The following is a 26,158-nucleotide window of genomic DNA, read 5'->3' as shown; positions in this document are numbered from 1 at the left end:
TTAGTAATGCCACTGGTATAATCATCATGTTAATGATTCCTCTCCTAAAGTCACCTTGATTAAGAATTTCAAATGAAACTTTAGGTTTTTGACTGTATTCATAATTTTTGTAGAAATGTAACCAAAATTTTGTAGTTTCATTTCCATTGGTTTCTATTTATTTCTATTTATGTTTATGGTCGAACCAAATTTTTGTTCAGTTTCATGATTTAAGGCTGCCAAATGATTGCATTAAAAATCTTCTCAAAGTAACAAAAATATAGATTTATTAAAACTAACAATAGTAATGCAGTCAAAATGATCATGAATGCTGGGCTGTTGCTTAAAATAATGACAAAAATATTTTACTTTAAATTTGTTACTTAGGAAAAGAGAAACAAGAAGATGTATTCTGACCAAAAAACTAAACTTACAGTTCTACTACATCCCTGTTACAGATGAGAAGCAGATCCCAGTGTCTGCTGGTAAGGTGTGTGTCTGAGCTGTTTTTCAATTATTATTTTCTGTAAGATTAATTCTAATCTTCATATATCAGATCTGATTGGTCCCTGCTGACTACATGACTGATAATACCATACAGCTGACCCTGAACAAACCAGGATAATTTGCAATATAGCTGTGTTGAAGCCCTTTGATGGATTTGAGGGATGTGACAATTTACTGCAAAAATACAAGTCTTCTATTGACATTAAGTCCATTATATTGTTAAAAATTCTGCTTAGCTTACTACTAGATTAGTAAGAGCTAATCTCCATGTTTGAATAAGGAATTATGCCTCTTCATATTCTAATGTTATTGAAGATATATTGCTACAGACTTAATGTCGTTAACGTGAACTGTCTTGCAAACAATTACTAAATGACCAGAGTTACTCTTACCTACTTTAAAAAAATTAGACATACTGTCAGCATCTATAAATCAATAATAGTGAAAGTTCTTTTTGATACTTTGATTTAGGTCATCCCTTTATTGCATAGCGACCTTTCTTGTGAGGTGTCCAGGTATTTGGGTAGCATAGATCCTTGGTATAACAGCAACATCAACAGCCTGCGCAATATGATACCTGAACTGGCTAGAATGGTAAGAACATTTCAGATTTCACCTTTATTGTGCCCTATTGATATGCAATATGAAGTGAAAGACTGTTGTAGAAGGAACATAGCAGGCTACCTGTTAATTGCATATTATTGGGTATTTAATTGTATTCAGAAGGTAGACATTGAAGGGGACTGTTATGCTCATGTATACAGGAGCAGGCTGAAACTGTGTTTAAGATAAAAGCAAAATACTGTGGATGCTGGAAACCTGAAACAAAAACAGAAAATGCTGGAAAAACTCAGCAGGTCTAGCAGCATATGTGGAGAGAGAAACAGAGTTAACGTTTTGAGTCTGTATGACCCTCCTTCAGGTGCTGCTAGACCTGCTGAGTTTTTCCAGCATTTTCTGTTTTTGTTTGAAACTGTGATTGTTGTTTGGAGGTGCACAATATGTAATGTGCCTCTCTGTAAATAAAAGCCTTTACTTTTATTAGATGATTTAGATTAGGCTCCAGTTCTATCCTTCACTACCTGGCTACCCAAATTCTAACACTACCTGTTTGTGAACACAACCTTTCTCCCCTTACGTGAGTAGCCTTTGAAGCAGCCTTTGAAATATCATCAGAATATGGAGTCTGCACCTGCACTAAGTCCTAAAATCAGCAGACTGTATTCTAAATCAATTATATGGAATGCAGTGAATCAAGTGAGAAAAATTCACCAGTTAATACTGTTAATACTTTTGAAACAGGTTAACAAATCTGTTAAAATAGCAAAGGAAGTGGGAAAACTATTGGCAGAAGCTTCTGGCTGGCATGTGGGCGGCGGGTCAGCGTCAGCGCTTAAAATGTCGCGCGAGCACCCCGACGTCAGCTTGCGGCATCGCGATATTTCGGTCGGGCGGGCGCGCTATGCAGCCCGCCATTAATTAAAAGCCTCGTTAAGGCCCTTAACTTGCCAATCGTCCATGATTTTGAGGGGCCTGTGCGAACTTCGGCTCAGCGCACGGGCCCAACGGGCAGGCGGGTAGGTGATTTTTTTTACAAACCTCATCCAGTGGCGGGATGAGGTTTGATAGCAGTTTTTAAAAAGTTTAATAAAGTTTTTGTTTATTTCACTAACATGTCCCATCTCGTGTGACATTTTCACATGAGGGGGGCATGTTAAAGAATTTTTTATTGTTCTATTTTTTATATTTGCCAGCCTTTCAGCAATCTCCCTGAGGCAGCACTTTGCCTCAGGGAGATGTGTGCTCTTTCACGCGCATGCACGAAACAGCGCACTCTCTCAGTTGAGGAATCCCCTCCCCGCCCGTACAGGAAGTGCATAGCGGGGCCCATTTCGGCGGCGGTGACCCGGCCATCAAGGGTAAAATTCTGCCCTTTGTAAACCATTCATTTACTATCATTGTTGAAGGTGATTTCTAGCTCATAATAATTTAAAACTGTTGCATCATTTTTATATAGTGTTGGTTCCTAACTTGATCTTAACGTAATGTAATGTAAGCTCCTGTGGGGTGAAATCACACTGCAATTTTTACATATAAGCACATTAACCTGTCATTATGATATTTCTCTTCTTCTATCTTAACATGGACGTTACAAAAATAAGTTAACATTTCCATGAAACTAGCAGACTAAAGAATTTCATATTAACTTAAATTACACAATGTGGTTTCACCAGATCTGTTCCAAGTCATTTGTTTACCAATATAGCATTTTTTATACATAGCATTCAAGATACTGTAAAAAGTCTGATCTGCTTCTATCTTCTTGATTAAAAGGCTGTTTTATAATAGCCAAAGAACCAGTTCTCTCAGGTCACAGCTGTGTTTCCCTTTTCACCTGTAATTCTGACACAAGGTCCAACCAGAGATGGACCTGTACTGGGATGTGACTGGGCTATTGTAATGGACCCACCTACCAAATTTGAATGCGTATCAGCTAGGGCATGCAAAATGCCTATTGTTACAGACAGGAGGGAGGGTTTGATTTAGAACAGCCCATCCATAAACAAAAAGGTGTTTTAGATTTTTGATTCCCCCATTATAAGTATTTTCCCCAACCTTTCGGGTTTGGAATTATCCAATCCTCTATTAATAACCTCACAGACAATTCGAGATAAGGTAAAAATAAGAGGGGTAGCTTATTTTACACATAATGCGCAGGAAGGGGTTTCACAACGTCTGCCCCTTTTTGCATTTATACAATAAATGAGGGATACAAATAGTCGTTTGGTAGTACAGAACTTGAGTATTGCTGAAAAAAGACTTTTTGTCAAAGCTTTTTGTCCTGATGAGTGCAAGACAAAAAGCTTTCACAAAATGCCTTTTTTCAGCAATACAAGAGCAGGATAAGGGAAAGAAAGGGGATCAGAGCAAAGACCACGATAAAAATAAGAATTACGGTTTCAGTTGAGTTCAGAGTGCAAAATCAAAGTTCAATGAGGGTCTTCCACACAGTTCAACTGGCCCTAGACTGGTGGTGTAAGATTCGCTTTTCCAGTGGTGTTGATGCCCCAAGATGAAGTGGCACATAGAGGCTGAATCAGTTATGTAGGCGATAGTACAAAATATTCCCAGCAGAGTCAGGTTAGATGGGGGCTAGTTGTCCAACTTGGCCAGAGCTTGCTTCTGTATGGCCTGCCTGTTAGATGTTAAATAGCAGACTGAAGATGGAATCTGAAAGTTGTATAATTAAAGCAATTCAAACAGTTCAAGTTTCGGTCATGTTACAGGGTGGTTTCAGTTCAAGATATTCAGCTAATGAGACCTCTTGTTAAAACCCATTGTGTTTTGAGCAGGTAACTGTAGAAACTTTAGCACAACATTGGAGATGGAAAGTTACAAATAACTCTGCCTTTGTCCATAGCTGGCTGGTACAGACATCTCATCTACTATCCTTTGTGTTGGTTTGGTGGAATGTTTATACAATGCAAGGAGTGTTACATTCCAGGAGTTTGATGTGTTAGCCTTTGTCCATGTTTAAACTGCTTAGAAACTTCCAGAACTACTGTCATATGGTCAGCAGCAGCTATTGTATCAGTCCAGTCATTTGTCCATTAAAAAAAAACAGAATAATAATTTTATAAAGTAGCCAGGATGATATAGACATTTTTTTCCTCCCTGTCTTCTGGACAGGACACCTATCTACCTGTCAAGCAAGGTGAGAGGGGAGCCATATCTAGACCTACAAGTCTACAGCACAACCTTGCCTATAGCTTGACACAAAATAACATTCAATTTGCAATCTCACTCAAGCTCATGCAATTGGGCGCAATTTGTTTTGAGATGGATTGATATAGCCAGAGAAAAGTAGTACTTTGGTTATTATGAAGTAGCCTCCTGATCAGACTTTTAATAGTATCTTCAATGCTCTGTATAAAAAATAAAATGCTGTCTTAACAAATGACTAGGAAAGAACAGATCTGATGAAACCACATTGTGCAATTTAAGTTAACATAAAATGATTTAGACTCATTATTCAATAGTCATAAATATGAAAATGGTTTTTGAATGTGCGCTGATTGGTCTATACATTCCCACTACTTTATGTAATCATGGTTGGGAAAAGATAGACTAGAACTGGGAATTCAATTAATATTTGTAATTAAAACTGGAACCTTAACTTCCACAGAGAAATGTGGAATGCAAAGGAAGATAATATTATAAACATACGCATAACCAAAGACAGGGGAGCAGTGCATATGTAGCTTCAAAAGCAAAGGCAACTACAGTACCATTGTGATATTGGGAGGAATTGTCTGTGCCCATTGGCGTTGGGCATGTTTGGTGGCATGAGCGGACAATATGGCGAGAAGGCCAAAAATCGGTTTCATGACATCATGAAACCAGTTTGAGATCGTCTGCTCCACCTGCAGATGGTAAGCCACATTTCCCGCCATCAGACATCGGAAACCTCATTGTAATACACCTGCATATCATTATAAGCCCAGCCCGGCCGAATCTTACCTCCACCACGCTGGATCGTCCACTCACAATCATGACGACATGTTTTACAACAGCACATAAAAGGCGTGCACTTGGCGGGCTGCACTTTGAGGGGAACTCAGAGGTGAGTACACAGTAACGTTGTGGATCGCTTGCCCGAGTCGCCTGTTGGACTTCAAGGTTGAGGCAGGTTGTGGGGGGAGAGGAGGGGTGGGTGGGGGGGAGCGATGGCATGGTGGGGAGCAAGGGGCAAAGGCTGCCCTACGATTGAGGCCTCTCAGGGGGGGCAAGAGCTGCCCTGTGGTTGAGGCTCATTGAGACGGGGCAAGAGCTGCCCTGTGATTGAGGCTCATTGAGACGGGGCAAGGGCTGCCCTGTGATTGAGGCTCATTGAGACGGGGCAAGGGCTGCCCTGTGATTGAGGCTCATTGAGACGGGGCAAGGGCTGCCCTGTGATTGAGGCTCATTGAGACGGGGCAAGGGCTGCCCTGTGGTTGAAGGTAGTGCATAAGCACATGTTGGGTGGGGGTGTTGTAGGCGAGAGAAGTGGCTATGCATTAGGGAAACCTTGTATAAAGTGACCATTCCTCTGCAGCTGAAACAGTCCAGGCACAACCACATTGAACTGCTTGGAGTTGGGCCGCCAGCTTATCTGCCCACTCAAGCAACACAGAGGCATAAAAGTGCCATCAAGTGCTCCAGAGCTTTTCACCCCTTGGGCACAGACTGCAAACTAATGAGCATTTTAGTGGACTGCAGAACAGTTGGACATCTGCGCACGTTGTACAATCTCCTTGCTAAAGCTGACCATGGAGCAGTCACTGGTGAAGGTGCTCACAGCCCCTTGCAATGTCATCATCCCGGTTTGGACCAGTCACCCCCATGGTTCAAGCTAACAGGGCAGCCTTGCAGTGCGGGTTAGGAGAATGCCTGTGCCTGAGCTGAGAGCACAGCATGGAGTCCAATGGACAAAGCTGCTGCCAATCGGTCAGGTAGAGTGGGGCGGAGGTGGGTGGGGTTTTGGGTAGCCATGCAGCGCACTAATCTCTGGCCATCCAAGTGGTGGCCAGCACTCTCTGGCATGTGTTAAGGGGCCTTCAGACTTAACCAGGAGAGGTTCTTAGTACACCCCATGCTAACCCACGCATCTCTTTCTTTCACCCTGCATCAGGATCATGGAGCCTGGTGATCTAGCTGTATGCCTCGTGTGTACAGAGAGCCAAGATGAGCGAGAAGAGAGTGACTGAGGAGCCTGGCTGTGCAGAGGGAGGAGCAGCACCCTCAGGAAGAGGCTTGGGCTCCTGCAGACACCGCCAAAGTGCCAAAGCTGGTCGGCGCCTTGTGACACCCAGGGCGTATAGATGCCACCTTTTATTCCTGCAGATGACTGAGAACCAGTGTCACCGAAGATTGCGCATGTCTAGGGAACTGGTCAGCCACATCTGCCAGCTACTGCAGGATTTGGAACCATGGGGACATGGAGGGCATCCACTGCCAGTGACTGTGAAAGTGACCACGGCGCTCAATTTTTATATCAGTGGCTCCTTTCAGGGCTCCACAGGTGACCTCAGTGGGATATCACAAGCCTCCACCCACAAATGAGGTCATGGATGCCATCTTCGCAAAGGCACACAACTTTGTGCATTTCGCCCAGGACCAAGACAGCCAGGATGCAAGGGCGATTGGATTCACCCAGACCTCGGGTTTCCCACAGGAAAGGATACCAGCGATTATATTCGTGTGGCGTTCAGATCTTCATTGCAATATGTGGTCAACTGTGTCAACCACAAGAGATTCCATTCACTGAATATGCAGCTGGTCTACGACCACCACAAACACGTCCTGCAGGTCTGCGCACAGTTTCTTGGGAATGTCCACAACTCTTATATTCTCAGTCGGTCACAGATCCCTGACGTTTTCCAGAGTCCACAGAAGCTGCAGGAATGGCTCCTAGGGGACAAAGGCTACCCGCAGAGGACGTGGCTGATGACAACCATGCGGCAGCCTCAGACTGCAGCAGAGTGAAAGTATAACGAAGGCTCATGCTGCAGCTCGAAACTTAGTGGAGCAAACCATCGGGATGCTGAAGATGAGGTTCTGGTGCCTGGACCTGTCTGGTGGAGCCCTGCAATACCGTCCACAGAGGGTGTCATGCATCGTCGTCGTCTGCTGCGCCCTTTACAACCTGGGACTGCAACAGAGAGAGGAGCTAGCTGAGGAGGAGATGGAGGAGCTGGAGGTCTCCTCCGATGAGAAGGATGGTAATGGAGATGAGGGTGAGGAGGCCCTCGAAGGTGATGACGACGGGAATGAGGCCCTCGCTCTGGCCAGATGAGGCAGGCGCGCTTGGGAGGCCATCATAGCTGCCATATTTGTGGAGGGTGATGATGATATGCAGTGAGGAAACACCATAGATCCTCAAATTGCACCTTTGAACATTTGACTCCAGTCTGACTTATGACAGTGCACATACCCTCTATGAGAATGCACCTATCATGGAGACGCAGTGGAGGCCCTAATAGTCACTCGATTGCATGAGGATGATATCGACATGCAGTGAGGAACTCCATATATCTTCACATAGCCTCTGAGAGTGTCTGACTCCTGTCTGACCGAGGGCAGATCGCTTGTGCTCTGTGATCAGGGTCATATCATAGAGACGCAGCCATGGAACTTTAAAAGCATCTGATCCTTTGTCCACCTTCAGTACCTGAGCCCTTCAGGAGCAGAGTGTCACTGGTCACAGATGCTGAAGAGATGGGGGCCAGCCCCACCTTAAAGGTGCTGAGAGCACACAGAGAGAATGATGGAACTCTGTGGCACTTGCCCACTACATTCTGGCAGCAATGGCAAGCACCATAAAGCTGCAGGCATCAGTAATGTGTCCAGGGAGTGGACTGAAGGCTGCACAAAGCGCAGGGAAGAGACCCCTGACTGAGACACCTGCCTTAATCTTGTGCGGAAAGGTTTCACATCTGAGAGACACTAACACTGCTCATCAGAACAAGGAGCCATAGGCAGGGAGACATTCTTGGGAGTTTATTGACAATAGTGAACAGTATGTACAAGTGGTTAACACCGTGCCCAGGCTGTGCAGCTACATCATCTTAATTTTCCTAATCCTGCTCCCATGTCTTAGCATTCCCCGGGCATCCACAGCGGAGGTGGAGGCAGCCTGCTGACAGCTACGCCCTGTCTGTGATGACATTGGCAGGTGTCCTCTGGAGGGCCAAGACTTGGAGGGCCCTGGCCTGCTTTCGGGGTCCTGCTGTGTGGCAGTGACACTCTCCTTGGCCTGTGGAGCTGGAGCTGCTGAGGTCACAGGAAGAGGGGATTCAGATGAGCTGAACACATCCGGAGTGACCTTGATGGATGGCCCTGGGGCTACACCTGCTGATCCTCCTCCCTATGGGTGCCCAAGGGCCCTGGCTGACTCCTTGAGGAGAAGGGGTAGCTGGAGTGAGATCGAGCTGGCCTGCACCCCATCTTGAAATGACACTGTTGGAGACCAACCATGGCATCAGCGATGGAGTTAAGCCCGCGCAGCAGCGAAGGAGTGATGTCCTGGACCAAGGTTTCCATGACGGCCGCCATCCTATCAGTGTTGACCTTGGTGCATTGGCAAACCAGAACTATCACCTCAGAGTGAAGGCGGACAGACTGCTCCATTGTGCCTTGCAATCTGAGGAGTGCAGTGGATATCCCTTCCTGATGTTCCCAAATTTGTCTTTGCAGCTCCAGCAACTGTGACATGACCGAGTCCAGAGGCTCCTCATCCGACTCGGACTCAGCAAATTCCTGGCCTCCAGCAGCCCTCCGAGTGCCGGACACTTGGCAAGTCCCTGCCGCTGCCTGCAGTGGATCAGACAGTGCGATGCGCTCACCAGATTGTGATCCCAAGGCGACTCTAAAGCTAGGTCCCACCGAGGTGTGTGTCTCTGCGCTGGTGGAGGGTGTGGGTGAGCGCTGTGATGGGACTTCAAGGAGGGTGCCTCCAGATTCTTCTTCAGAGGTTTCTCTGGGGCTTGATTGGAAGCCCTGGGTCAGCTGTTTCCCAGATGTGCCTGTGGAAGCAGTGGGAGATAATTAGTGCATTGCAGTGGCCTGTGAAACAGGACACATCACTCACAGCATGGTTGTCTGATGGATGTTGCACTGCTGGATCCTTGCTTGGTTGAGCAGCGCCGACCTCACCGTCAGCACAGGACCAGTCCAGGTTGTCGCTGGCCAGCTGGATGGCTCTGGTTTCAAAGTCTGTGAGGACCTTGATTTCAGGCATTCCTCCACCGGTCAGCGACCTCCCCCTCTTGTTGTGTGCCAGCTTGTCCTGCATGAATAGAGATGGGGAGAGTGTAAGCAGGATGTCTGCCAGGCCAGATGATAAGATGCCTGGCATGTGTGGGTGGTGAGTGGTCCCATGGACAGGTTGAGGACAATGATGGTGAGTGTGAGAGAGTGAATGGTGATGTCCCTTGAACCGGCAGTGAGTGAGGGCCCTGTGGATGTGTGATGGGTTTGGGAGTGTGAGAGTTGAGAGTGATGAGAAGAGTGACTTACCCTGGTGGAACCGAGGACATCATTCATCCTCTTGCAGCACTGGGTGGCTGTCCTCTTTTGAAGGGCGTTGGTGCTGACCACCACTGCCTCCCAAGCTGGATTGGTGATGTTGCTGCCCATCCTGCAGCCAGAGCAGGGGTAGAGGACATCACGGCGGGCCTCCACTGCGCCCAAAAGGCCCTCGAGGGACACGTCATTGAACCTGGGGGCTGCAGTATTTTTGCCATGTCTTCATTGCAGCAGTCATGGGCTGGAAGCACTGAGAGGCATGTGCCCGTTGTGCTGAAGCGGCGAGGCGATGGCGCGATGGGCGAATGAGAGCCTGCCCATCATGGAAATGGCATGTTTCCCAGGAATTCCATAATTAATGCTGCAGGTTCGGGACAGCACGGCGCGAAAAGCTGCCATTGCTGACGGTGGGTAAAATGTCGTTTTACCCACCTGCTACTGCATTTAGTGCAAACCTGGGATGATTCTGCCCATGGTGTCTAATCTTAAATGCATGTCAGAACCTTGGAGATGGGATTGACCTGAAAGAAGAGATCATTTTATATGGATGATCTCATATGGAAGTAATTGTGTGATATAGAACACAACCTATTGCAGGTAGTTATATTTGAGGGCCTTTTTTGCATGATTTGAACAATACTTTTGATTAGACCTCATAGATAAACTCGTAATGAACATGAAAATCACATCCCTGAACAGTACTAAGCAAGCGAATTGATTCCCAGGGGTTGAAATCACAATGTTGATGCTTTCTTATTAAATTCCTTTGTTCACTATCCTAACAAAGGCATTAACCAACTTAAAATAAATGGTTGATGCAATTGTTAAAATGAAACAATGACCAATAATTTAATATGAATATTTTACATTGACTCCTAATGTATAGTGTTATTTCAATCTCTTCATTATTACACAGGTCCTCTTATTTTGTGTGCCTGGCTAGGTTTAATTAGGTAGTTCAATGTGTTTTTTGTGGTATATAAAGCTACAATGTTGGGAATTGTTGTACAGCAGCAGCTGAAGAAATAGCCCGTCTTTCAGAAGAATTGGTCATTGAAACCATAAGCTTGTTAACAATGAGCAATTGCAGTCCATTTCTAAGTTATTTATTTTGTGGAGATAGAATGGAGAAATGACTGGATACAAATAATAGTCAAACTACAATGTGAAAGAAAATAACAATTTAATGCAAATGGTGTCTGAATAAATTAATCTGCAACAAAAAAATAACTCAAAACCCTTATTGTTGATCATTTAAATGTATTTTAAGTCTCGAGCTTTTTGATTTCTAACTGTTAATCTGTTGGAAAATAACAAATTAAAGAATTGTTTTTTCCATTTCTAGCCACTTTTTAAGCTAACAGATTTAAACACTTTTCACAGTCAACGTCATTTGGACAACATGATCCATTTATTGTAGATGTTACCTCATACTATTTACGAATGGGATATCAGCCTGTTTGCTTTCAAATCTACAGTGTAGTGGTGAGTACTTTCATCTCTATTTCAAGTAATATATTTTAATCAGTTCCAGAATTCTACAATCACATTTCTGTTACATTAACCAAAAATTTAAACAGTGTGAATGCGGAATGCGATTTTCAAAGTATTACAAAATGCTATATTTTCACAGACAGTTATATTTTATAGATTGGTAATCTGGATTGGTGTACAGTGCCATATTTTGCTGCAAGTTGTGATATCTGGATTGTGTGATGTGTCCACGCATCCAAGTGTCTGTTCAGCTATCTACAGGCAAAGGCCTCTTCTGAACAGGATGTCTAATTTGAGTATAAAATTATTTCAAGTGGAGAATAGGAAGCAAGTTGGCTTAGCTTTGTGAACTGTACTTTCCATTTGTAAAGTAACAGTTCAGAATAAACTTCTGAATTACACTGATGTTTACTTAGTCAAGGACCAAATTGCAAGAGCTCAGTCAAATTTTATTTGTTATAATTGAATTGGTGTCTTTCTGTGTCACAGTTTACTTTTACAGATGAAACAGTTGAATGTGTGGATGATGTTTTTCTCATTCAGCTTGATGCAGACCTTCCAAAATTGAAGTGTGCTAAAGGTAAGTTATTTATGAGAAAATATTGGGCACCTCATGGCTATAGTAAAATTATTAATGTGTTTGCACATTGTAGAGTGGTCAGATGGGGGAAGCCAGTGGTGTAGCAGTGACATGTGATTTGGACAAGCTGAGTGCAGTATAGAGTGGTTAAGTATGAGGTCATCCACTTTGGCAGCAAAAACAGGAAGACAGATTATTATCTGAATGGCTATAAATTGAGAGAGGGGAATGTGCAGCGAGACCTAGGTGTCCTTGCACACCAGTCACTGAAGGTAAGCATGCAGGTGCAGCAGGCGGTAAAGAAGGCAAATGGTATGTTGGCCTTCATAACCAGAGGATTCGAGTACAGGAACAGGGATGTCTTGCTGCAATTATACAGGGCCTTGGTGAGGTCACACCTGGAATATTGTGTGCAGTTTTGGTCTCTTTATCTGAGGAAGGATGTACTTGCTATAGAGGGAGTGCAGCGAAGGTTTACCAGACTGATTCCCGGGATGGCAGGACTGACATATGAGGAGAGATTGAGTCGATTAGGATTATATTTGCTGGAGTTCAGAAGAATGAGGGGGGATCTCATAGAAACTTATAAAATTCTAACAGGACTAGACAGGGTAGATGCAGGAAGGATGTTCCTGATGGTGAGGGAATCCAGAACCAGGGGTCACAGTCTGAGGATACGGGGTAGACCATTTAGGACTGAGATGAAGAGAAATTTCTTCACCCAGAGAGTGGTGAGCCTGTGGATTTCGCTACCACAGAAAGTAGTTGAGACAAAACATTGTATGTTTTCAAGAAGGAGTTAGATATAGCTCTTGGGGCGAAAGGGATCAAAGGATATGGGGAGAAAGCGGGAGCAGGCTATTGAGTTGGATGATCAGCCATGATCATAATGAATGGCGGAGCAGGCTTGAAGGGCCGAATGGCCTACTCCTGCTCCTAGTTTCTATGTTTCTATGACATCACTGCATTAATAATCCAGAGGCCCAGGCTAGCGCTCTGGTGACATTGGTTCAAATCCCACCACGGCAACTGATGGTTTAAATTCAATTAATAAAATCTGGAATTGAAAGCTAGTCTCAGTAATGGTGACCATGACAACTATCATCAATTGTTGTAAAAACCCATCTGATTCATAAGTGTCCTTTAGGGAAGGAAATCTACCGTGCTCACCCGCTCCAGACCCACAGCAATGTGGTTATCTCTTAACTGCCCTCTGAAATGGATTAGCGAGCTATTCAATCCAAGGGCAACAAATGCTGGACTGGTGACTCCCACGTCCTATGAAAGAACAAAGAAAAAAAGGCAGCTGGTGCATTTCACTGTTGTAGTTCTGCATTTGTATATTTTTGAACAGCAGTTTAATATAGTTAAATTGGGATACACTGTGGAAATAGCTGTAAATTGTTATGAGCAAGGCTTCCCCTTTCACAAGTTATATATTTGCTTGGTTTTAATATTATAATTCAACTTTATCTAATTTTTGAATAACACCAAGCTCCAAATCTGGCTGGGATTTTCCAGCTCCGTTGTGGGTGGGACCCCCGTGGGTGAGGTGTCCCCCCGGCCAGGAGTCCATTGACTTGTGGTGGGACCGGAAGATCCCGGCGGCGGAAGGCTGTGGAAAATTCCATCCAATCTCTAAATGCAGAGAAGACAGAAGTGAATTAATTGGGTATAGATTACAAAATAGAGAGGTTTACATCTGTACATTTTCATAGAATGTCATCAAGTTGGCAATTTTCTTTGACTAAATTTTCCACTCATTAATATGAAGTTACACTGTTACCAATGTATTTGCATTCACCACATTTGTACATTGCTGACAACTGCCATCTACTGGCAAAAAGAGAACAATGGTGATGGTAAAATAAAAACAGGAAATGCTGGAAAAGCTCAGCGGGTCTGACAGCAGGTGTGGAGAGAGAAACAGAGTTAACGTTTCGAGTCTGTATGACCCTTCTTCAGAGTCATATCACAATGGTGATGGTGCCTGACTGGTTAAGTGACCAATTAACAGCAATAACAGGAAACCATGCGACTAATTGTCAGATACCTTATGGATCAATTTTGATCCGAGAACTGATTATTTCCTGAGAACATTAGTACAAGTTATTTTCAATTTAAAATCGATTACCAGAAGGATCCTGAAGTGCCTAAGTATATGTTCTACCTATTAACCCCACAAAACATTGAAATTATCAGAAGATTGAGCTATTTCAATTAGATTTAGTGTACCAAAATGCAATGGATTCTTATTATAAATTATTACAATGAATAGGCTCCTCTTACTGCTCACAGTCTGTCAGATTCAGCTTAGTTTTGCCGCAGGTTTTAAGACTATTAATGATGTTCAGTTATTGTTCTATTATTGATTTGCCAGATTTATGTTGGCATTCTCTGCCCATCTCCCTAACCACTTTTTTTTGGGGTCATCTCACTGTTCCTCAGATGATGTGAACAAGCAATTTGCTGCCAAGCATTTTCCAAATCCTCTCTAAGTATATTCTGGTGTGCCCTAGAGTGATTAAACCATTGAAAATAATGTTTTATGCACTAATGTACCTCCTGGCAGTAAAAGAGTGTACCTCTAGGGACACAACATTATGACAGAGAGAAATTTTAATTTGGGAGAAAAATTAAGCATCACAATGATGTCCGCTAGCAAGTGATATATTTCAACACATTCTACATTAAACATAGATTTAAGTTTGGCAAATAGATTTTCATGGAAGATGTGGTGCTTAGTTATTTAAGTTCAGGTTTGTTACCTTCCCAGTGACTATTCAGTTTCATACAATGATGATAAGAACAATTTGTACAGTTTGGCAATATTCTTACAGAAGTCACATTGACACGAAAGAAGATGACATCAGAAGGACTGGGGGTACAAGTTGCAGTTGCATACAAAAAGGTAAAAGTCAAAACATCCCAACCAATCAACAGCTGTTGTTGTGTTTATATACAAAGCAGACATCAGAATACCTGCAAAATAAAATCTATAATACAACAATGAATCCTGATACGTGCAATTGGCGATATGATGATCTTACATTATGGCCAGAATATTGCCGTCGGCATGCAGGCCTGACATGCCGACGCACAAAATGACGCGCGATGACGTTGGGCATGCATCCCGACATCATCGTGTGTCATTTAGATATTTCACTCAGTGGGCGCGCGCGAAAGGCAGCTGCGCACCCGACGAACTGTCAATGGCCGATTAAGGCCATTAAAAAACCAATTAAGCATGTTAGCAACACTGCCCGTCCAACCTTAAGGTTGGTGGGCAGGCAAAGAACCCAAGCAGCTCCGTGCCTCAGGGAGATTGCTGTGCTCTTGCGCGCACATGCGCAAAAGAGCACAGACTCCGACTCTCCCTCCTTCCCCCACCTGCACAGGCAGTGCTGAGCGCTACCGGCCGGGCGTCACACCCATGTAAAATGGCAGCGCGCAGCTGATCACGGGCAATGATCGACTCCGTGCCCGCCCCCACCCGCTACCGCCCAGCGCGCCCAACATAGGTAAGATGCAGCTGCTTGCATTCCAACAGGGGTGACCCTATGTTTCCAGCACTATGTGCTCACAGGGAGCACAAGTCAAAGAAATGGGACTACTATGTGTTAACTCTGTCTTCGACCCATGCTCTATGGAAGTGGTTTCCAACTGGAAGCAGAGGATCACTCCTCATATGATTAAGTACATCAAGACCTTTAATTATGCCAGAATGAAAGGAATATTATTGACCATAAAGAAGAAAATAGCATTTCAACATACGAAATGTGAGGTGTGTAGGATTGCTCAGTCATTATCCTGATTAAAAAAAAAGGCTACTAACAGGTAATGTAATTTCCTCATCATTTAGCTAATTGCACACATTGGGACTTTATTCATATGACTGGTTTTATATTCAAGTTTTCCCATATCGACCAATTTGCAGGAGATTATACTGAAGAGATAGCTTCATATCAGTGGACGTTTTTACTGAGAAATTTTTTCTAAAATTCATTCATGGGATGTGGGCTTCACTGGCTGGGCCAGCATTTATTGCCCATCCTTAGTTACCCTTGAGAAGGTGGTGGTGAGCTGCCTTCTTGGACCGCTGCGGTCCATGTACTGTAGGTACACGCACAGTGCAGTTAGGAAGGGAGTTCCAGGATTTTGACCCAGCGACAGTGAAGGAACGACAATATATTTTCAAAACAAAAACAGAATTACCTGGAAAAATTCAGCAGGTCTGGCAGCATCGGCGGAGAAGAAATCATTTAACGTTTCGAGCCTTCATGGCCCTTCGGCAGAACTGCAGAGAGAAATGGAAAGCAATGAAGGTGAGCAGGGCAGAAGAGACAGTCGGAAATCCTGTCGGAGGACAGAACCGTACTTCTTCAAAGAGGGCATTTCTTGAAGAGGGGTGGCAGTCAATTAAACACAAAGATAAAAACAAAAAGCTAAAAGCTACTGCGGATGCTGGAAATCCAAAACAAAAACAGAATTACCTGGAAAAACTCAGCAGGTCTGGCAGCATCGGCGGAGAAGAAATCAGTTAACGTTTCGAGCCTTCAAGTCAGGGTGGTGTGTGGCTTGGAGGGGAAATTCCAGGTGGTGGTGTTCCCATCTATCTGCTGCCCTTGTCCTTCTGGTGGTAGCAGTCGTGGGTTTGGATGATACTGTCTAAGGATCCTTGGTGAGTTCCTGCAGTGCATCTTGTAGATGGTACACACTGCTGCCACTGTGCATCAGCGGTGGAGGGAGTGAATGTTTCTGGTTAGGGTACCAACAAGCGGGCTGCTTTGTCCTGGACGATGACAAGCTTCTTCAATGTTGGTGGAGCTGCACTCATCCAGACAAGTGGGGAATATTCCATCACACTCCTGACTTGTGCCTTGTAGATGGTGGACAGGCTTTGGGGAGTCAGGAGGTGAGTTACTTGCTGCACTCCTAGCCCCTGACCTGCTCTTGTAGCCACAGTATTTATATGGCTAGTCCAGTTCAGTTTCTGGTCAATGGTAACCCCAGGATGTTGACAGTGGGGGATTCAGCAATGGTAATGCCATTGAATGTCAAGGGTCATCGCCTGGCACTTGTGTGGTATGAATGTTACTTGCCACTTGTCAGCTCAAGCATGGATATTGTCCAGGTCTTGCTGCATTTGAACATTGACTGCTTCACTCTCTTAGTCATTACAAATCGTGCTGGACACTGTGCAATTGTCAGCGAACATCCTCACTTCTGACCTTATGATGGAAGGAAGGTCATTGATGAAGCATCTGAAGATGGTTCGGCCTAGGGCACTACCCTGAGGAACTGTGATATCCTGGAACTTAGATGATTAATCTCCAACAACCAGCAATAGCAGACTTGTGCTCCAGAGCTTGCTGCGTCCCTAGCCAAGCTGTTCCAGTACAGCTACAACACTGGCATCTACCTGGCTATGTGGAAAATTGCCCACCTCACCTCTGGAGTTCAGCTCTTTTGTCCATGTTTGAACCAAGGTTCTAATGAGCTGGGTGACCCTGGCGGAACCCAAACTGGGCATCAGTGAGCAAGTGCCACTTGATGGCACTGTTGATGACCCCTTCCATCACCTGATTGATGATCGAAAGTAAACTGATGGGGCAGTAATTGGCAGGGTTGGATTTGTTCTGCTTTTTGTGTACAGGATGTACATGGGCAATTTTCCACATTGCTGTGTAGATGCCAGTGTACTGGAACAGCTTGGCTAGAATCACACAGTGCCTTTTCTTGGGTGAAAATCAGCTTTGAAGTGTCCAATATGGAATGTGGCATGCCTGCACTCATTCCACACCTAGAGATGCCACATGCCAGGCTGGTTAGGCTACCCTGGAGTCACCCAGGTCACACATCTGAAACTAGATTTGGCCCAGAGATAAAAACAAAAAGCTAAAAGCTACTGCGGATGCTGGAAATCCAAAACAAAAACAGAATTACCTAGAAAAACTCAGCAGGTCTGGCAGCATCGGTGGAGAAGAAATCAGTCAACGTTTCGAGGGTCATGAAGACTCGAAACGTTGACTGATTTCTTCTCCACCGATGCTGCCAGACCTGCTGAGTTTTTCCAGGTAATTCTAGATTTGGCCCATTTGCTTTGCAAATCTACGGTATAATGCCAGTTTCTCACATTCAATCACGTCTGATCATAGATTGTGCCTTTAATGGGAGGTTGCCACAAGAAGGTAAATATAAAGAAAAATGTCTCACCTGAAACTGGGTGAGCCGCTGCCATTCATCAAGACTCGTCTCCTCCTCCTGGACTCACCATGACTCCGCTGATTGACTTTCATCCTCTCCATGGCTAGTGCACTGCCTCCTGGGGCATGACTGGCAGCCATTATAGAAATTCCACGATGTTCATTTCCATTGAAATAATTGAAATGAAAATTGTCTGTTTCTATAGCAAGCAGCCAATCTGCAATACTAGTTTTATACACAGTCGCTAATTCCACCCTAATGTAAAGGAAAAGCCATTTCATACAAATGGAACAACTGATTCATTATTGATATCACTCAAGCCGATTTCAAACCCATAGGGCAAGATTTTAACTCATTCAAAACGCATCCACTAGCAACAGTTAAAATTGTGCCCTAGTCTTTGTTGTTTATTGAATGTATCCAAATTCAAAATTGACATTGCGACCAACATTTTCTATTTATTGTCACTGCAGATTGCATTGAGCAACAGGGAAAGTATGAGACAGTTTACAAGTCGTTGCAATGGTTTAATGATGAAAGCAATTCCTTCAACTGGGGCTGAAGGTATGATAAAAATCCATTAGCAGCAGCCATGACTTGGTTTGCAGTTCAGTTTGTTGATTTTCTTTGTGCTGGTTAAATGGTAGGTATTTAAGACCCTGGTGCCTCTCATTTTTGCAGTTGCTTGATTTTAGTTTTAGCTAATTTAAATATTATGAACTCCCCTTCTAACTCCTTTCTTACAGTGTCGCATGCTGTTCAACAGCAAAATGCCTGGAATCGATCTGCTCCCAGTTCTCTCCAATTGTTTCTCTTGAACAAACATTATGTGGTGTAAAAGAGGATTGGAAGAAACTCACCAACTTATTGGCCTAGTAGTTGGTTCTTGGCACCCTACTAAGCCAATTTAAAACTGTTCACCAAAAGTATGTGACAACTATTCCGCCCAAAGAACATTCACAAAATCAATCTATCAGTTCAAAATATTAAGACTTGTGCTATTTTTGTCATTGAATCTCTAAAGTCCTTCCAATTGTGAAGGAAACCTGAAAACTGGAGGTAGCGTTGACGATCAATAGTTTGCATTCTATAATTTTAAAGTTGACCTTCGTGTCTGCAGTTTACTATTAGACTCCTGTTTTATTTAAATTTATTCTCAATGTCTCAATTACCTATGTGGGTTTTTAATCTTGCACAGTTTGACAAAACCTACTTCTTCTGTCCCAGTCTCAGTAACTTTGACTCCAATGTTTGGATAACAGACCTAATGACATAAATATTACAAATTATGCTCCTGTACTTTGTCAAAGGTCTGTATAATACTGTTTTAAAGAGACGAAAAATTATTCATTAAGATGGCAAAAACAAATGAATATATTTGTCACTCTAAATTTATAAGAATATAGGATTAGAGATGTTTCCAACGATACTGTCACATGTTAACCTGTCACGATCAATTTAAACAAATCTTCAATGTTATGCAAATCTTCAATGTTATGAAAGCTAGACTGGTGGTTCCAACTATCTCTCATTAAAGTGTGATATGATCTTCTAAATGCCAGTTATAACTGAAGTGTTGCTAACGTCTTTTATTAGTTCAGTGATGATGATGGTAGCCATTGTCTTTTGTACAAGAAACCAATATTTGACAGGTTACATTGTGAAATAAATTGGAAGTTAGTAGAAAATTGTCTAAGAACTGCAGAATGACTGGAAGATTGTATAACATGGGCCAGAATTTTGAGTTTGGCAGGTGGGTGCAGTCGGCGGGCCCGGGAGTAGCCGGGAAATGGTCCGCCACCCACGATCGGCCCCCGACCACGATTTCATGCTGGTGGGCCAATTAACGGCCAGCCAGCGTGAAACACGCGCTGATATGCTCGGCGCTGCCTGGGTTGGGGGTGGAAGGAGGGCGAGCGCTGAAGTCAGCACTGGCGCAGGGGTGGCACAGAAAGCTCCCTGAAGGCAGGGAGCTGAAGACTGAAAAATAAAGATTTTTAAATCCGGTAAAAAAAAATGTCTACGCAACACAATCAGTCACCTGAGCATAGACATTATTAAAATTCTGTGCATAGATTTTTATTTTTAAAAATTTAATGACGGAAACCTCATCCCGCCCTTGGATGAGGTCATCGCGTGCTACTTTACGCTCGAGCGCTCACACGCCAAGCAAAAGATTCTGCCCATGGTGTTATAACTGAGTTTCATTAAAGCATAGACATAAAATGTTGTATAACCATTTAATTTAATAACCTCTGGGTATAATGCACTTCTGTTTTGCAGATATTGTTTGCCTGAATGTAAATATCTCAGGGGTAACGAACAAAATGAACTTATCTGGAAAAATATCTTTGGTAAGTGTAAACTGTTGTGCAACAGTAGCTATATCAAAAAACATGTGAAAAGTTTTTCACATAATGACTGACTTTTTGGAGTGTATTGACTAGTAATGCAGGAAACCTTTGTAGGTGTTTTGTGCTATCTATATCCTGTAGATAGCAATGAGACAAATGGTTTGATGCTGCTGTCTCCACCCTGCCTCAGTTAATCTGCTGTTGCAAGTCTGACCCATCTTTTTGTTATCTCTAGACTTGACCATTCTAGTGGCCTCCTGACCAGCCTCCCACCTGGCACCCTCCATAAACTTGAGTTCATTCAAAACTCTGTTCTAACTCACACCAAATCCCATTCATCCAGCACCCCTATGCTTACTGATGTACATTGGCTCCAATTCTGGCAACGCCTTGACTACAAAGTTCTCATCCTTGTCTTCAGAAGACAAGACACTGATTGTATCATATTTATGTTACTGGGCTAGTAATCCAGCAGGCTGAGTTAATAATCTTGAGACATAAGTTCAAATCCCACTGCAGTAGGAAGAGAAGGGAGGAGTTGGAGATGAAACATGTGAAGGCGAGGGAAGGGTGGGAATTAGAAGTAAAGTTTGGGGCAAGAGCAGAACACAACACCAGTGCTGTAATCAATATCTCAGAAAAAGAGGTGAAGGAGGAGACCTAAATTGAACTAGAACAAAGACTAGTCCACAGAAATAGCTAGAACCCACGCAGCTTCCCATTAGCAACAGTTTTTAATCTGATGAAAAGCGAGGGGAATGTTGATGTTCAGCTGGGGAAGCAGGGTGATGGGGCATGGGGACTGATTCGGCCTCCATTCAAGGATGAAGCACAGAGCCCTCAGGGCACCCTGGTGGGGGATGGAGATGTAGAGTGATTGGACATCCATGGTGAAAAGGAAGAGAGGTAGCGCTAGACAACTGGAAACTGTTAAGAAGGCCAACGGTTTTGGGAGAGTCATGATGTATGTGGGAACAGACTGTTCAAAGAGGAAAAAAAGGAGAGGCAGGATAGGCTGAAATGATGGGTCAATGATTGGTAGGCTTATTGCCCTGTTAATGATGATGCTGCAGTCACCTCCATTTTGAAAGGGCCTTGCCTTGCCCAAGTCAGAGCATCCACTTATTTCAGGCTGTAGGCCTCTTTGTTATGCAAATTGGGATCCTATGACTTCACTAGGATCCTGATTACAATTTTAAGGGACACTTGGACGAATGCTCCATCTGTGTATTCTGGTGTTGAGCAACTTAAAGCTGTGGTCCTTATCTATACAGACAAATGCTGGCTGTTCCTAAAACAATCCAAAAACTTTTACAACATGAATTATTTTATGGAGCAATGGAGCAAGATTCCAGAAACATATCATGGACACCACCCATCAGCCACTCAAAAATTCAAAACAATCCATTCAGAAACTTGACAAATTTCTGAAGATTGATCCTTGTCATCTTTCGCCATTTTGATTTTGTTCAATATGCTCACATTTTAATTGAGCAACTACGAACAGTTACAGAGAATGTGAGAAAATTAAAGGATGCTAATGGAGATTAAGCTAAAGATTAGCAGAGAACTATTACATTAAATGAATACTTCATTGAAGTATTAGCTAGAGAACATACAGCAACATTTTCTTCATGTCAGAAGTTATCAATAGAGATTTGGGGACTTTATCAATGAGATGGAGATCAGGAATTAAGTGTGTTAAGCATGAACAATCATGAAAAAGTCAAATGAATGTTGGACAGTTACCATTAGGTTGGAAAACAAACTAACATAACAAATATCCAGTTAAAAAGGGTGTGACAAATTTGATCCAAGCAACTACATGTCCTTTAGTATCTGGTGAAATAATGTCATCAATCATCAAAGGTCATCAAAGGCGAATAATAGAAATTATGCAAAACAATATTGCTTTTTAGATAGATAAGATCCTGCCTGGCAAACTTCCTTAATTTTTTTGATGAAATGTCATCTCAAATGGGCAATGAAGAACCAAATGACCAACTTAGAGTGGCTCCCAAATCAGATACAAAAACCCAAGAAGAGACCTTATTTGTAGGTGGGTTGAAGTTGGATTGGGGTTGGAATTCAGATTTTTAACCTCCCACTCAACCCAAACCTGCACATTTTTGGGGAGGGTTAAAATTCCTCCCTGAAAACTTGATTTAGCAAAATTATCAATCCAGATAATGTTGGTTCATAAAACAAACTGTAGTTATTGGTTTTGGTATTGTCCTTTGATGATCTAAACAATCCTTTTAAGAATTTCTGATTTTCTAATTTGACAAGTGTTAGCTTTTCAGCAACTAAGCTAATGAGCAACTATTCCTTACAGACTGAGGACATCAAGATCAAAACATCTCACATAAAGATTGAAGTCCAGGATAGCTGCGGAAAATCCTTGGTTGTTTGCCTGGACAAGGATTCTAGGAGAATATATAAGGATGTTGTCAGGTTGGTAGTAGACATGTACAGTTTAAATATTTAAATGTGTTGACCGTTTTAAACTTGTTTCAGGCATAAAGCTGTTTACTATAGTTATGCTTGGGTGCCGTCAGTTTTAAAAATTTAAATTAATCCATTTGGATTAGTAAGAAAATATTAAATTCCTCAAAAGGAACATTTTTCTTCATTCCAGGCCTACCGACTCCAAAAGTTGGAGACAGGCCTATGTCAATGACCTGCTGATACCCTTTTTCCACCTGGAATCTGTGCAGGGTGCTGTCTGCCATAATTTTCAACCATATAAGAAGCAATGACCCAGAAACAGGGGTCTCAGAGACAATAAGATATACTAAACTGGGGCCCTGTCTGCTCTCTCAAGTAGACATAAAAATCATTTGGCACTATTTCAAAGACCAGGGGAGTTTCCTGACCAATATTTCTCCCTTAATCAACTTCACAAAAACAGATTATCTAGTTATTATCACATTGCTGTTGGTGGGAGCTTGCTGTGTGCAAATTGGCTGCCGTGTCTCTGACATACTTCACTTTACTGACATGACTATACTTTAATAGCACTTCATTGATTGTAAAGCACTTTAGAATGGCTGGTGGTCATAAAAGGCACTATATAAATGCAAGTTTTTTTCCCCTTCGCCCACTGTGAATAAATGCCTGATGCAGTGCCCTGCCCAGTGCTTGTTAAACAAAAATCTTAAATTTAGTCCCACTTCATTCTCTTCTTCAGAGAGTAAAATCCCATGGTCGATAGTTTTTCCTTTACTCAGTTCTGTATTTTGTTGGATTTAATCTTCACCCTGACTTTTTTATATTTAAGGTTCAATTTGGCATTTTAAAAAAAAAATTAAGGAAATGAATGTTTGAATTTAAGAATTTGATAAATAATGCTCATTGATTTTATTTTAAAATAATGCAGCATTGAGGTGTCGCCTTGTCTGGAACCTGGATACTGCTTCCATAAAATGAGGTCATTGAGATTCAATCAGAATGAAAATGAAAACATTGGACTAACTAAGTACATGCCAAAATGCCTGTTGTTACCAATCAACACATTTGCAGGTATCCTGTAAGCTAATTCAACCTGGGAAACAGTTCACTTTGCTTGAAAAAAACAATCTCATGGTGCTGCTAGAACAGTAGAGTACAGAGTCACAATTAAAAGTTCAATTGTTCAGGAGGGTCCTTTATTTGTTAAGCATTGTTTAAGAACAATTGAACTGAACAATATTATGGACATTTCCTTCAAGCCTGGAAGGCCAAAGGAGGGAAAATGAATCTAATGAATAATACCGACTCTGGTTGGAGAAATTCAAAGCTAATTGAAAGTTATCAGCAGCATATCGTAAAAGAGGGGCATTGCTGTTGAAGTAAACTTTTCATCTGGGAATGATTTTTGACACTATGGGAAGGATCTTGCATTTTGGTTCAAGACCCTGATGTTGGGAGTCAAATGGGGGTCCCGACCCTGTGCTGTGTTGGGAGTAGTCACCCAACAATAATTTTGTCTGAATTGGCTTATCAGTGGCCAGAAGGTGTGATTGTCGTCCAATAAGGATGGGGGAGGACTCTTGAAGCTGGATAGCCAATGGAGGCCCTTCAGCATGGAAGTTGCTGCAGCCTACATACATATGAACATACAAATTAGTAACAGGAGTAGGCCACTCGGCACCTTGAGCCTGCTCCGCCATTTAGTAAGATCATGGCTGATCTGATTGTAACCTCAACCCCACATTCTTGCCTATCCCTGATAACCTTTCACCCCCTTGTTAACCAAGAATCTAGCTCTGCCTTAAAAATGTTCAATGATTCTGCATCCACCACCTTTTGAGGAAGAGAGATCCAAAGGCTCACAACCCTCTGAGAGAAAAGATTTCTCCTCATCTCTCTCTTCAATGAGTGATCCCTTATTTTTAAACAGTGACCTCTAGTTCTAGTTTCTCCCACAAGAGGAAATATCCTCTCCACATCCACCCTGTCAAAACCCCTCAGGGTCTTAAAGGTTTCAATTAAGTCACCTCTTACTCTTCTAAATTCCAGTGGATACAAGCCTAATCTGTCCAGCCTTTCCTCATAAACCCATTCCTGGTATTAGTCTAGTAAACCTTCTCTGAACTACTCCTAATGCATTTACGTCTTTCTTTAACTAAGGAGTTACTGTAAGCACTGTACACAATACTCCAGATGTAGTCTCACCAATGCCCTGTATAATTGAAGCATAACCTCCCTGCTTATGTAATCAATTCCCTCACAATAAATGATAACATGCTATTAACTTTCCTAATTACCTGCTGTACCTGCACACTAACCTTTTGTGATTCATGCACTAGGACACCCAGATCCCTCTGAATCTCAGAGCTCTGCAATCTCTCACCATTTAGAAATTAAGCTTCTTTTTTATTCTTCCTGCCAAGATGAACAATTTCACATTTGCCCACATTTTATTCCATTTGCCAGATCTTTGCCCACTCACTTAACCTATCTATGTCACATTGTAGCCTCCTTACTTCCTCTTCACAATTTACTTTCCTACCCATCTTTGTGTCATCAGCAAATTTAGCAACAATTTCTTCGGTCCCTTCATCCAAGTCATTTATATAAATTGTAAAAAGTTGAGGCCCCAGCACTGATCCCTGTGGCACACCACTCGTCACATCCTGCCAGCCAGAAAAAGACTCATTTATGCCAACTCTCTGTTTCCTGTTAGCTAGCCAATCTTCTATCCATGCCAATATGTTGCCCCCTACACCATGAGCTTTTATTTTCTGCAATAACCTTTGATGTGGCACTTTATCAAATACCTTCTGGAAATCTAAGTACAGTACATCCACCAATTTCCTTTATCCACAGCACATGTGACTCCTTCAAGAACTCCAATAAATTGGTTAAACATGATTTACCTTTTACAAAACATGTTGACTCTGCTTGATTGCCTTGAATTTTTCTAAGTGCCCTGCTATAATATCTTTAATAATAGCTTCTAACATTTTCCCCATGACAGATGTTAGGTTAACTGGCCTACAGTTTCCTGCTTTCTGTCTCCCTCCCTTTTTGAATAAAGGAGTTACATTTGCTATTTCCAATCTAATGGAACCTTCCCCGAATCTAGGGAATTTTGGAAAATTAAAACCAGTGCATCAACTATCTCACTAGCCACTTCTTTCAGGACCTTAGGGTGAAGGCCATCCAGAGCTGGGGATTTGTCAGCCCATAGCCCCAACAATTTGCTCAATAACACTTCCCTGGTGATTGTAATTCTCCTGAGTTCCTCCCTCCCTTCCATTTCCTGATTTACAGCTATTTCCAGGATGTTACTTGTGTCCTCTATAGTGAAGACTGAAGCAAAATACCTGTTTAATTCATCCGTCATCTCCCTACTTTCCAGTATTAATTCCCCAGACGCACTTTCTTTAGGACCAACACTCACTTTATGAACTCTTATTTAAATATCTATAAAAATTCTTACTATCATCCTAGCTGGCTTTCTCTCATACTCTAATTTTTCCCTCCT

General features: G+C 42.7%; 1 protein-coding gene across 1 annotated transcript in view; it reads left to right on the top strand.

Annotated features, from left to right (window-relative positions):
- pik3r6 (phosphoinositide-3-kinase regulatory subunit 6) overlaps window positions 1–25,509 on the top strand; it is a 125,067-nt gene extending 99,558 nt beyond the window's left edge. The window contains exons 13-21 of the mRNA XM_078570868.1: window positions 367–469; window positions 958–1,080; window positions 10,936–11,037; window positions 11,536–11,626; window positions 14,467–14,537; window positions 18,307–18,397; window positions 20,117–20,187; window positions 22,523–22,641; window positions 23,567–25,509. Of these exons, the coding sequence (XP_078426994.1) occupies window positions 367–469; window positions 958–1,080; window positions 10,936–11,037; window positions 11,536–11,626; window positions 14,467–14,537; window positions 18,307–18,397; window positions 20,117–20,187; window positions 22,523–22,641; window positions 23,567–23,720 (925 nt within the window). The 3' untranslated portion in view covers window positions 23,721–25,509. The remainder of the gene's footprint in view (window positions 1–366; window positions 470–957; window positions 1,081–10,935; window positions 11,038–11,535; window positions 11,627–14,466; window positions 14,538–18,306; window positions 18,398–20,116; window positions 20,188–22,522; window positions 22,642–23,566) is intronic.
- Window positions 25,510–26,158: the final 649 nt, after the last annotated feature.

Source organism: Cetorhinus maximus, chromosome 24 (assembly GCF_964194155.1).
Source record: "Cetorhinus maximus chromosome 24, sCetMax3.hap1.1, whole genome shotgun sequence".
Lineage (NCBI taxonomy): Eukaryota > Metazoa > Chordata > Chondrichthyes > Lamniformes > Cetorhinidae > Cetorhinus > Cetorhinus maximus.
The sequence above is the reverse complement of the archived record's forward strand: the minus strand, read 5'-3'. Positions and strand labels throughout refer to the sequence as shown.